Here is a 14,259-nt window from a genome sequence, read left to right as displayed (position 1 = left end):
ACATCAACACATGTCACAAATTGGGGGATGCTCATTGGGTATTGGTTTGACGGTTTACAGCGTGCGGCGTACACTACTCCCGTTATAAGACAGTGTCATAAGGATGAGGCGGTTAGTAAATACAGGGAATAATGGTGAAATGCTTTCTTTTATGGAACATCAACTCCAGGCGTTACCGGTTACCACCTCCTCCCATTTACTCATCTTCCATTTCTTACGAGACTAGAGTATGTTTCACTTCGACTTGTATAAATAGGTCTTACCTATTTTCATCGAATGACAAGTTCAGGTCAGTAGGATACAACACTCAGAAAATATTTGATGTTTTTCCATATGTTAGCTTCTCACTTTCTGATACAAGTCGTGAAACAACTACTCTTCCAAAATCAACTATTCTGGTCTCAACACTCTCTTCGCTTCCCTTCCCAAAACCAACCCTTCCTCTTCACTTTGTGACCGAAGCTAGTCTGGAACGACCATTTATTGCTTTCGGCAGGATTTGTACAGATTGATCTCTCGAATCTAAAGTACTCTCTTGCAGTACATTGTTTAGGGTTTAAACTTGTTTCTCACCCACACACCCGAAATTACCAAAATCAGCAGAAATTGTTTTCACCCTTAAACAATTGGCGACCACAGTGGGAGGTTGATCTTTCGGTCACGATGTCAATTTTCAATCCTCGATCTCATACCTTGACCAAGACGTCAGGACTATAAAATCAAATAATCCGTTCAGGAATCGACGACTCAGCTACTAGGCGGCTCGATTACCAGTCGTGACACGGCAAGGGATGACTGGGGACTTCCGAGGGGTTAGAAGCAAATGATCCGCCCAGGGATCGGCAACACGACAAGGAATGAATGGGGACTTTCCACAGTCACGGTGATGTTTCCCACAAAACTCGGTCTTACATCCGGGAGATTCTTTTTTCACCAGAAGATCCAAAAACCGAGTAAGTCTTGCCTAGACAAAATACGTGGTTTACTACTTCAGGTTTTCACGGGAATGATGAAACCAATAGCCATGTTATGTTTCATCTCATGCTCTCCGTGAGGAATGCTCACGATTCAGTGGCTTTCATGGGATGTTTGCACCTTCGCAATCGTAACCAAAAAGCATCGTTATTCTAAAAACAGTTCGTTCCAAATAATAATCCAAAACCCTCAAGGTAACATTTGTCTGTCAAACCAAAAATCCGGGAAATCAAAACCGTAAACTAGGCGTTTCATTTTCCTTTCAAAAAAAAAAACAACCTAAAATAAGAAGTTCAGAAGACAGAAATGCGTTCAAGGAAAGTTTTTCAACAATGGCTTGCTCTTCTTGGAAAAAGCCTATTTCGTGCTTTCGAGAGCCTCCCTCTTCAACTTCAGCTTTCTGGACAACTTTTCGACTTCCGCTTCCTGCTTCTTCACCATATCCGCAGAAGGACCTTCGACTGTTTCGGCCAGAAACTTTTCAACCTCAGAGAAACCTTCAACGAACTAAGGAAAATTGAACTCGAAGTTTACACACGTGTCACGATGGAACCTCCATCCCGAGACTACATCCTCAGAGACAATATTACCAGTCATATTGCACATGTCGTCAGTCGAAGACAAAGCTTCCTCCATACGCTTAACCAACGCAAATTGAATAGTAATTTTCTTGGTCGTGGCGATATGTCCGTAGCTTTCCCATATCCTGGTGTATAGCGCCGCCTGTTTTGCTGGCACGCTAAATCCCCCGATCAACACATGATCCGGATGAGGAACCAGATATGGAGGGTTGAAAGTGGCGCCCGCGACTGCATCAGCAACCGACAAGGGATTCCTAACGGCAAGTGCACCTGCGGCCACTGGAGTACTCTCCATTGTCTGAGACACAACGACGTTTTAATCTCGATCAACATCCATTTCAAGTTCGCCCGGTGCGGCTGTCACAGTTGGAGACAAAGCTGTATCTCTGCTAATCTCCGTCTCAGGACCATCTTCAGAAACGGCTTCACCCTATGATATGACGGATTAGATATTTTCCAAATAGAAAGGAAGAGAGGAAAGAAGAAAAAACATGCGGGAGACTCACTGATTCGCTTTCAGACCGCCTAGAGGAAGATTCAGCACTGCTGTCGGAAGAACTACTCTCGCCATCACTGGACTCTGAACTTTCATCCTTCTCGGGTTCCCCATCACCATGGATAGGCTCAGCAGCGCTACCCTCCGTCTCGAGAAACGATGTTTTCTAACTACTTGCAAGTTTGGTAAAGGTGTTCACGCTGCTGAGACCCTGGGCAAGATACAAAGACGGATACTCAGAAAAGAAACAAGGATATACGCGATCCAACTAAAATCAAAAAGAAAAGCATGCGTACCCGCATGTTAGACGAACTGAAAGTCGGTAGGGCTGTCGAATCTGACTGGGAACCTTCTGCACGGCTTTTAGACCATTGCTCATTCACTTGGGGACTATCTGCATTCGAGCTAACGGATTTTCGCTTGGTCGAAGAAGGATCCCTCAGCAGTGGGTGCTCCGCTAAAACCACAGGAGAAGGCTTACCGCGACGGTTTTCTACCATATCATTCACGAATCTATGGGTAGCGAGAAACTCATCCTGCCAAAATATGTTATATTTGGAGGTTTTTGATGGATTTCGTTCCGCGAGCGGAAAAGGGAGACTTTTACCCGACACAAGAACACTAGCATCGAGAACAGTTGGCAACGAGTCTTCTAGAACAACCGGCTGACGAATGAGTGGGACCCCTTGGTCAAAACCCATATGCCGAGCCGTCCTATCGATATTGTAAGAAACTGCTTTGCAAGACCTCGAAAGAAAGACGACACATGACCGGGAGTGCAGCTTCGCATGAACACCATCTCTCCAACACTCATATCCTCTTTATCAGAAGACAAAGACATGCTCGGAGAAGGAGAAAAGGTATTAATCTGAGTTATGGATGCATGCACCGGAGCCCATGGATGAAAATTGACCGTGTGCGAGTTGTCAAGGAATCCAACCAGGTTCGAACCAATCTTTGGGCACCTATTCGACCAGCGCAGTATCCTAGAACCACCCTAGGACTCGAAAAGTACGGCCAACGGTTTTGGAGCATACCTTTCGAAGTGATCCCACAGCCACGCTTGGAGAAAGGCGTCATGAATATAGGAATCCACTTTCATGTAACCATTTGAAGTGCACATGTCCGTGACCAGATGATCCAAGGGTGTGTACAGAGAACCAAGAAACAAGCCGCCAATAGGGAGAACGACACATTTTGCCAATTTTATGGAAAACTTGATAAGTTCATGTCTTATCTCCTTCTTACCAGAGCCGTCATCGAAAATATCTCTGGATAACCAAAGAGCCAAGAACGCTGCGACATGAAGTGTACTATTTTTCTGATTTGGCTCAAATTCATCAGGAAACCATTGAGACACCCACCAGCCATAGAAGCACCTCGTCTCGTTTTCTTTCCGAACGAATCCTTTTGATTTTGCAACCAGATACTGCAGACAACTTGACATCGAGGTTTCCTATTACGGGAAGGTTCAGTAAGACGACCACGCTCTCTAAAGAGATAGTCATTTCACCCCACCTTCATATGGTCGTGTGAGTGTCCGGACACCAACTGGAAATAAAAGAAACCAAGCCTGGAATATCTTTCCTAATTTAAAGCACTACGGAATCCGCGACATCATCAATAATCTGCGCCTAGGTCAAACTGGCTTTTATACATTCCTGGCTCATCATGAATCACATCCATTTCTGAAAGGGACGCAACGGACTCACACGGATTTTAAAGTCAATGGGAGAATCAGAATACTCCTTCCTCTGACAAAACCTTATTACACCTCCAGGCCGAACTGACCGGGCCTCTCATTCACTTTCCTGACCAGTTAGAAGAATCGACACATACTTGGGATGATTTTTCCTAATTGTGACGGATGTTGTAAAGAACTCATCGTCTATGTTTGGCTTGGAATTGCCAACATCTTTCGGTACGGCAGAACTTTTCTCAAATGACATCCTAACGAAATTCTCTCACGCTACTTTCACCTTCGAAATAACTACAATGGAACAATACGAAGAGAAATTATTACGGAAAGTGCATGGAAATCATTTTATCAGACACAGTAGATCCATCCTAGACGTAAACCAATTTGTTTCAAGTCATAATGCGCATGAGCAAAGAAATGGGTACTGACAGACCCTGCATCACCACCTCATGCCAAGGTCGTACCCTGCAACAGGAAATTTGCGCCTGGACGAGGAGGCGCGCCCCACCATGGGAACAATACACACGGCCACACCAGGAAAATGGAGGAGACCCTAGGAGCTAGGTTTTCACGGGGTGGGAATGACAGTTACTAGCTCATGCATGCCCACAGTAATTGAGGCGACCAACATTACTACTGTATTCACGCCTAAATGTTACTACAACTTCACGCAAAGCATATTTACGTCTAGGATTGATACCAACACAAAAGAACAATATTTTTACAAGTTCATGAAAAGGTACGCCTACAGCTAGGGTTTGCACTAACACAAGAAAACAAGAAAAACAAGTTAAAGAGGAAGTGCTGGAAGACATACCTGGTATTCGCTCGTCCGCTTTACTGTTACCACACGGCCAGAATAAAAAAAATAAATAAAGGTGTGAAATAAAAGGAGAGGCCGGCCCCCTTTTGTAGGCGTGGTACTTGGGATTTTGAATAAGGAAAGGACTTCCTATTTGAGTCAAGTAAGGAAAAGAGGCAACCGGGCACGCGAAGAAAAATCACCATGCCAAGCCGTCCGCGCATGCTTTGCCTCACCAAACCGCGCCATTGCCTTGGCCCCACCATGCCAAGCCGTCCGCACCATGCCTTGGCCCCACCACGCCAAGCCGTCCACATGCTTTTCCTCACCAAACCGCGCCTTGCCTTGGCCCCACCATGCCAAGCCGTCCGTGCCATTGCCTTGGCCCCACCATGCCAAGACGTCCGCGCCATTACCTTAGCCCCACCATGTCAGGCCGTCCGCGTCATGACTTGCCGCGCCAACACCAAAAACTCGCCAAACCAGTCATGATGTTCCCTAACCCATCCAAGGTGATACATGGCAAGACTACGCCGACGATCTTCATCTCACCACTTCACGTTCTACACCACAAATAGAATCTATGCAAGGCCGCCAAACATGAGGATCATGAACTCTCCTTACCTCTCGAAAAAGGTTAGTCGGACTTTCCTAACCATATTTTCACGACCTGTCATTTCGATTTTTGTCCTCGCCTGTCACCTTCTTATGCTTACCTCGCAACAATGCTCCTGTTCCGAGCTAAGCAGGGGACTTAATGTTGATGGTGGTTTTTAGCTTAGGGTCAAAATCGTAAAACTGTACATCTGACATGACGTCACTATGACCACTAGTACATTTATTGAATAAATCAGCATGCCTATGTAAGAATTACCGGGGTACCCTTTTTTTTTACATGGGTCATGTTCCACGGCAGCACCCTTAACACTGACTGACATCATCTATGCCAAACCCTAATTCTCATGCTACCGCGCCAAGGAATGACAACCATGCCAGCCGCACCACTGTGACAATGGAAGACCATGCCAGCCACGTCACCGCGACAAGGCATGCCAACCATGCCAACCACACCACTGTGCCAATGGCATACCATGCCAAGGCATGCCAACCATGCCAGCCGCACCTCCGCGCCAAGGCATGCCAACCATGCCAGCCGCACCACTGCGCCAATGGCATGCCATGCTAGCCGCACCTCCGCGCCAAGGCATGCCAACCATGCCAGCTGCACCACGGCGCCAATGGCATGCCATTCCAGCCACACCTCCGCGCCAAGGCATGCCAACCATGCCAGCCGCACCACGGCGCCAATGGCACGCCATTCCAGCCGCACCTCTGCGCCAAGGCATGCCAACAATGCCAGCCGCACCACTACTCCAATGGAATTGCCATGCCAGCCGCACCTCCGCGCCAAGGCATGCCAACCATGCCAGCCGCACCACATGTGCCAATGGCATGCCAACCACCTTGCTGCGCCATACCATGCCGACCTTCCCTATGCGGCTACCAAAACGAAGGCGTGCGATGTTCAACGGCCACCCTTCCATTTTAGATGCAAATATTAGCCTTCCAAGGTCGCCAAACAACGCATGGTAACCTTTGGCCCAAACCCTAGTTTTGGCCACGCCAAACCGCGCCAAGGCATGCTATGCCACATGTGCCAATGGCATGCCAACCACATTGTCGCGCCATACCATGCCGGCCTTCCCTATGCGGCTACCAAACGAAGGCGTGCGATGATCAACGACCACCCTTTCATCTTAGATGCAAATCTTAGCCTTCCAAGGTCGCCAAACAACGTATGGTAACCTTTGGCCCAACGCCAAAACCCTAGTTTGGCCGCGCCTAAACCACGCCAAGGCATGCCGACCATGCCACATGTGCCAATGGCATGCCGCGACATCCACCTTGCCGCGCCTAAGCATGTCATGCCATGCCAACCTTCCCTTCACGGCTGCCAAAACGACGGCATGTGACAATCCACAGCCACCACTCCATCTTAGATGCAAATCTCATCCGTCCAAGGTCACCAACCAACGCATGGTAACCTTTGGCCCAACGCCAAAACCCTAGTTTGGCCGCGCCTAAACCACGCCAAGGCATGCCGACCATGCCACATGTGCCAATGACATGCCGTATCATCCACCTTGCCGCGCCTAAGCCATGCCATGCCGACCTTCCCTTCACGGCTACCAAAACGAAGGCGTGCGATGATCAACGACCACCCTTCCATCTTAGATGCAAATCTTATCCGTCCAAGGTCGCCAAACAACGCATGGTAAACTTTGGACCAACGCCAAAACCCTAGTTTGGCCGCGCCTAAACCACGCCAAGGAATACCGACCATGCCACATGTGCCAAATGCATGCCGCGCAGTCCACCTTGCCGCGCCTAAGCCATGCCATGTCGGCCTTCCCTTCACGGCTGCCAAAACGAAGGCGTGCGACAATCAACGACCACCCTTCCATCTTAGATGCAAATCTCAGTTGTCCAAGGTCACCAACCAACACATGGTAACCTTTGGCCCAATGCCAAAACCCTAGTTTGGGTCATTCCCAAACCGCGCCAAGGAATGCCGGCCATGCCACATGTGCTAGTGGCATGCCATCCACCTTGCCACGCCATACCATGCCGTCCTTCCCTATGCGGTTACCAAAACAAAGGCTTGCGACGATCAACGACCATCCTTCCATCTAAGATGAAAATCTTAGCCGTCCAAGGTCGCCAACCAACGCATGGTAACCTTTGGCCCAAAACCCTAGTTCTCGTCACGACCAAACCGCGCCAAGGCATGCCGGCCATGCCACATGTGCCAATGGCATGCCAGCCACCTTGCCGCGCCATACCATGCCGACCTTCCCTATGCGGTTACCAAAACAAAGGATGGCGACGATCAACGGCCATCATTCCATCTAAGATGCAAATCTTAGCCGTCCAAGGTCGCCAAGCAACGCATGGTAACCTTTGGCCCAACGCCGAAACTTTTGTTTTGGCCACGCCCAAACCGCGCCAAGGCATGCCAGCCATGCCACATGTGCCAATGGCATGCCAACCACCTTGCCGCGCCATACCATGCCGTCCTTCCCTATGCGGCTACCAAAACAAAGGCTTGCAAAGATCAACGACCACTTTTCTATCTAAGATGAAGATATTAGCCGTCCAAGGTTACCAGCTAACGCATGGAAACCTTTAGCCCGACGCCAAGCCCTAGTTTGGTCGCGCCCAAACAAAGCCAAACCCCTAACTTTTGGCCGCGCCTAAACTAGGCCATATTAAAGCCGTACCGGCCATGCTTTCATGCCACTGGCTACCAAACGAAGGGTTGCAATAATCAACGGCTACCCTTCCTCTCAAGATGCAAAATCTCGACCGTCGAAGGTCACCACCGAGCCGACAAGTCTCCCAAGCTCAACTTGCTGAATAACAACATGCTACATGTTTTCCACGAAAAGACTCGAGACATCAACACATGTCACAAACTGGGGGATGCTCATTGGGTATTGGTTTGGCGGTTTACAGCGTGCGACGTACACTACGCCCGTTATAAGACAATGTCATCAGGATGAGGCGGTTAGTAAATACAGGGAATAATGGTGAAACGCTTTCTTTTATGGAACATCAATTCCAGGCGTTACCGGTTACCACCTCCTCCCATTTACTCATTCATTTTCCATTTCTTACGAGACCAGAGTACGTTTCACTTTGACTTGTATAAATAGGTCTTACCTATTTCCACCGAACGACAAGTTCAGGTCAGGAGGATACAACACTCAAAAAATATTTGCTAGCTTTCCATCTGTTAGCTTCCCACTTTCTGATACAAGTCTTGAAACAACTACTCTTCCAGAATCAACTATTCTGGTCTCAACACTCTCTTCGCTTCCCTCCCCAAAACCAACCCTTCTCCTTCACTTTGTGACCGAAATAAGTCTGTAATGGCCATTTCTTGGTTTAGTCCGGATTTGTACAGGTTGATCTCTCGAATTTAAAGTACTCCATTGCAGTACATTGTTTAGGGTTTAAACTCGTTTCTCACCCACACACCCGAAATTACCAAAATCAGCAGAAATCGTTTTCACCCTCAAACACCTATATCTCATGAATCTGGGAGGTTTCCAAGTACAGGGTTTACATATGTAAAGGCTATCATCATGCATCGGGTTGTAGTACAAGCTCTGTATTGGATTGTAATTCTTTTGGAAAACATTTAAGGTAGAATTTATATATTTTATTATTTTTATTGCTGTAGTCAGGCTATTTTAATCTTTTTTTCCTAAGACTTTACTGCATCTGACTTTCCATATATGCCAAGTTATGGTGCTAAGCCCAACTCATCTCTGAACCATCTTTTTCAATTGTTGTGTACCAGTTACTTATCCACTCATGACAATTCATAGCTGTACCTTTGACATAAAGCATATTAAAGTTTAAATGATTCCAAACTTGAGAAGCGAAGTTACACTCTAGAAACATGTGAGTTGAGGTTTCATCATGAGCATTACAGATTTGACAAGTAGTTCGTATGTTAGGTAAAATGGCAGCGATTCTCATACTGTTAGGTAGTATGGCATTAACTAGTTTCCACATAAACATTTTTATCGATAGGGAGACTCTCATATTCCATATTTTAGCCCCGTTCCTATCATCAGGTTCATTGTTACTAAGATTTTTATAAAGAGATTTGACACTGAAAGTGCCGTCTTTTGTCAGATTCCAGATTGCTTTATCCCCTCTGTTGTCATTTGGAATAGGTATAAGTTGGATTCTATTTATTGTTGATGTAGCAAAACACAAAGCTAATTTTTATATGTCCCAGATGTTATTTGGTTTTATTAAGTCCTTAATATTGTTTACTAGGTTTTCTATGTCTAACTAACATGTTTACTAGGTTTGTCAAAGAACTTTCTAAGCTTTCAAATAAAGAAAATAAAAATAAACTAACATCGCAGTTGGATACAAATTTGTTTCTAATTTCCACTCCTCTAAAAATTGAAATCAAACAAAACTATTTTGCCTCACAAAAAGTTACAGTACTTTTTCGATTTCTAAAATTCATTTTAAAATTTGGCAGCCAAACCGACTTGTGACTTTTTCTGATATACTCCCTCCGTTCATATTATAAAGGCGGAGTTGTAAAAATTTGTAGTCTCATTAGATAGGCAGACTTTCAATTCCAAGATGGATTTTTCCATATATTACCCTTATTTATTATAGGTAGTTATCACCACAATTAAGTTAATGTTTCTAGTGTTTCAAATTGTACAAAGGATAAAACAAAAAAGAGGATGAAAATATAAGAAATCAAAAAAAAATCTTATTCTAAAAGAAACTCACTTATCCGCCTATATAATGGGACGGAGGTAGTACTATCGAAACGGCCAATAAGGTATATCCATCAGATGTATATTCTCACCGGGTACATGACGTGTCAACCTGAAATAGCAAACCTCAAAGTTTTAACCGAAAGTAAACACAATTAGTGTTGTACTTGTACATGATTATTAAATGAGGCTAATCAAATTTCAACGGAATTTGCCACGAGATGCTGACTTAAATGAGCCGTATTGAATTCAAAACTCGACAATCAAAACGGGTCTTAACGATGACAACAAATCATGTAAGTAGGATATTCATGGGATCCACATGTCCAACTAAGATTCCAAATCCCTGGAATCCCTTGATTGTAGCTCCTCCTTTTTCTCACTCGCTCTTACAAAAATAAAATATTCTTCTTCTTCTTTTAACTGAATCTGTTTCTGTTAGTGTTAGTGAAACACAAGAAAGAAAGAAAGAAAACCCAATTCTGAGGAGCTGTTCTTGTTCACCATTATCAACCCACCTCTCTTCTTCTTCTTCTTCTTCTTCTTCAGATTCTGTTCTCTTGTTGGGGTTAGTAGTTATTTTGCTTTGAAATTCAGTTTCTTAAATTCTTTGATTTTATCTCTGAATGTGATGTGAACCAAAATAAAGGATGTGGTAATACTACTACTAAAGATGATTACATCATCTACTTAAAGATTCTCCTTTTGATCTTTCTCCTCATGGGGCCAACTTAATTTTATTTTAATCCCTTTGTTTTGCAAATTACACACTCAATTCAGTCTTTTCAACATATATAAGTTTTCTTATTAAAGATATTCCCATCCATTTTTTGTCTTCTCTTAATTTTAATCTCTTCTATCAATAATAATGGTGAGATTAATTTGTGGCTCTTAGTTTATAGTTACAAATTGATCAATTTCATTATATGTTCTTCTTCTTTTTCTTGTTTATAGTTTAAGATGAAATAATATGTTTTTTACTCCAAATTCAAACACCCAACATGATTGGTTGAATCATTATCTTTGTTTTTCAAACAAAACAAGCTGGAACTTCTGACTAATTGTATGGGCTGTTTGTTTCTGTATTTTTGTCCTTTTTTTTCTTCTCATTTAATGGATTTTTTTGTCTTATTTTTCTAAGTGATGAGGACAATTGACAAATCTTCATCTCTTGTTTGCAGGATATCACTGGTTTTTCTTCCTTGATTTCTCATTCAATTGAGAGATTTTGGTTGTATAATCATAGTACAGGGCTGCTCAAGATGTATGTAGTTGAGAGTAAGGCAGGGGCAATAGGTTGCATGTTGCTTGCTCTACTCTTCTTGGGTACATGGCCTGCTATTCTTACTCTTTTAGAAAGAAGAGGGAGGCTTCCACAACATACTTACCTTGATTACTCTATTACCAATCTCTTAGCTGCGGTGTTAATTGCCTTGACATTCGGTCAAATAGGCGATGGCAAACCCGATACGCCGAATTTCATCACTCAGCTTTATCAAGTGAGTTGTTTCTATTTATTTATACATAAGTTATAGTCTCTTTATTGCACTGAAGTAGTAGATTTATTGTCAATGCATCATTCTGTTTAGTCATGAGCTTAAACTTTATTGTATGGAACTTAAAAGGTTTTAATCATCATTGCTCTCTGAACCCGTGACGTAGTTGAAATAGAGGAATAACCATGCTAAAGAGGTGTTTCGGAAATGGGTCTTGTGTTGTATCGTCGCGTCTATGTAACGCTTCCAGTACAAATATGACCTCAACGGCAAATAAGTTTCAGGATGACATAATTTCTTACGAATATATCCAAGTTTACCATTTGACGCTGCATTTCTGAGTAAAATTGCCACCCGTAGCAATCTGAAGTATTTTTAGCCAATAGCTGCAATCATAAATTTTTTTGTAAGATGGGACACCGATAATATTTGAAGTCTCTGTATTGTCTAATCCAACACACTGTGGACTCCATTTATTTCCTGAACAGCTGTAGTTGCTGTTATCAGTTAACTAGTTTTTGTTTCCCACGTAATCCGGTTACATGTGCAGGACAACTGGCCTTGCGTCTTGTTCGCCATGGCAGGTGGTGTGTTTCTCAGTCTTGGAAATCTCGCTACTCAGTATGCTTGGGCATTTGTTGGTCTCTCGGTGACAGAGGTCATAACTGCAAGCATAACAGTTGTTATAGGTATTTTTATTTCCCTGACTGAATTTCTCTCTTTTTATTCTTAAACCAAATCCCGACATTAAAATGACAGGCTTGAATTGTGAAGAGTAATTTCAGCTTGTAATTGATTATAAAACTTGTGTCCCACCACAACATGAATGAAAACAGGAACAACTTTGAACTACTTCTTAGATGATCGAATCAACAAAGCCGAGATTCTATTCCCAGGAGTTGCATGTTTTCTGATTGCGGTTCTTCTTGGATCTTCTGTTCATTCTTCAAATGGAACTGATAATAAAGCAAAGCTTAGTAGTTATACGGATGAGAAGGGGTACACTTTCTGCCCTTAATTACTATATCTAGTACTCTTCCTAGTTTGTTTGTTTTTACTTTGTTTATTTCCACGCCTTACAAATTGAAGGGAAGTAAAGCCATTGAAAGAAATTTTCTCTGATTTTGCACTTTGTGGCTAACACATTGTAATATACTCAACATTTGATTCCAGGGCAATTGAGATATCAGAGTCTAAGAATGCATACAAGTACACCGGTAAGCAGTTCATTTGTCTACATTATGCTGATATTTTCAGCTCCTACTATAGGAAAAGCCGTGATAACCATATTGTGTAAAATCACTAATTGACATGGAAGTAATTGTAGATGGAAACAAGGATTTAGAGGATGGAAACGTTAGTGTTGAGAAAGCTGAAGTAGGAACTGCTGACTTCCTTATAGAGCTTGAAAATAAAAGAGCAATCAAGGTTGGTTATATCACACCACAATACTCATGTGCTGTTTATAAGTAATTACAGCCTTTTCCCAGGTGAGTGTAATTTATAGTGATCCAATGAATGAGCAGGTTTTTGGGAAGAGCACTTTGATCGGTCTGGGTATTACATTCTTTGCCGGCTTTTGCTTCTCTCTCTTCTCGCCGGCATTCAACTTGGCAACGAATGATCAATGGGACACAATGAAAGAGGGGGTTCCCCATTTAGTTGTCTACACTGCGTTTTTCTACTTCTCGGTTTCTTGTTTTACAATTGCCATTATTCTAAACATCACCTTCCTGTACTACCCTGTACTTAACCTACCGAGGTCTTCTCTTAAGGCTTATGTGAATGATTGGAACAGTAGAAATTGGGCTCTCTTGGCAGGGCTCGTTTGTGGATTTGGGAACGGTCTCCAATTCATGGGTGGTCAAGCTGCTGGATATGCAGCTGCAGATGCTGTTCAGGTTAGTCTATGTTATATATATATATATATATATATATATATATATATATATATATATAAGTCAAACAAACCATAAGAAACTACTTGCATTGCATCCAACAGTTTGTTGCACGACAGCAATATACCTTGCCTGTAGTTCGGACAGGTAGCTTATCTATAGAAAATACTAATGTTTTGAGGGTGATAGTTTCCCAACTAACCCATCATACTACGAGCAAACCTTTGTGTATGAAAGTATCTTACTCAGAAATTAGATGTAAATACAGTGTATGAGTAAGTGGATATGAAGTCAAAGAAAGTAGGGAGCACATTTATTCAATCAAAAATCTTTTGTTTTCTTGTTGATTTTATCAGAATTAGAATATAACAATCTTAAAATGTAATTTATTTGATAATACCAGGCACTTCCACTTGTGAGCACATTTTGGGGTATACTTCTGTTTGGAGAGTATCGGAAGTCGTCGAAAAGGACATACGTATTGCTTGTTAGCATGTTGCTGATGTTTATTGTGGCGGTAGCGATTCTTATGGCATCATCAGGGCATCGAAAAACATGATGAAAGTTGTGTAAAATCTTATTGTAAATATGTTATCAAATCCTTGTCATCAAAGAGAAAATTTCTGTAACAAACATCCGTGATAAAGAGGATCGTTAACAAGTTATTGAAATCAAATAAACCATCCATAGTATAAATCAAAAGGGGTAATTTGCGTTACCTTCCCTGTAAAGATTGATAATTTACATTACGTCCCTACAAAAATAAAATTAGTAAAACCTCCTCTCGTCAATAATTCCGTCTAATCCAAGTTAAAAAATAAAATTAGTAAAACCTCCTCTCGTCAATGATTCCGTCTATTTCAAGTTAGCTGACTCAGCATTAACTTACACGTGGTTTTTTGTAGGGGTGGTAATACAAATTAATTACCAATCTTTACTGGGGAGATAATGCAAATTACTAATCTTTATATGGGACGTAACGCAAATTATGCCG

The 14,259-nt window shown here is 42.9% G+C and overlaps 1 protein-coding gene across 3 annotated transcripts; it reads left to right on the top strand.

Annotated features, from left to right (window-relative positions):
- The first annotated feature begins 10,206 nt into the window (after positions 1-10,206).
- On the top strand, positions 10,207-13,957 carry LOC113271743 (ureide permease 2-like). Of its 3 annotated transcripts, none has more exons than XM_026521646.1 (8): positions 10,207-10,439; positions 11,053-11,370; positions 11,918-12,056; positions 12,204-12,366; positions 12,541-12,584; positions 12,695-12,795; positions 12,894-13,268; positions 13,669-13,957. In XM_026521646.1, exons 2-8 carry the CDS (start codon positions 11,134-11,136, stop codon positions 13,822-13,824), a joined length of 1,215 nt encoding a protein of 404 aa, XP_026377431.1. In that variant the 5' UTR covers positions 10,207-10,439; positions 11,053-11,133; the 3' UTR covers positions 13,825-13,957. The 3 variants fall into 3 exon arrangements, with proteins under 3 accessions (XP_026377431.1, XP_026377430.1, XP_026377432.1); XM_026521645.1 differs by lacking the exon at positions 10,207-10,439 and adding an exon at positions 10,654-10,742; XM_026521647.1 differs by lacking the exon at positions 10,207-10,439 and adding an exon at positions 10,809-10,934.
- Positions 13,958-14,259: the final 302 nt, after the last annotated feature.

The sequence above is a fragment of the Papaver somniferum genome, chromosome 4 (genome assembly GCF_003573695.1).
Source record: "Papaver somniferum cultivar HN1 chromosome 4, ASM357369v1, whole genome shotgun sequence".
Classification (NCBI taxonomy): Eukaryota; Viridiplantae; Streptophyta; class Magnoliopsida; order Ranunculales; family Papaveraceae; genus Papaver; species Papaver somniferum.
This window is presented reverse-complemented; position numbering and strand designations above follow the sequence as displayed.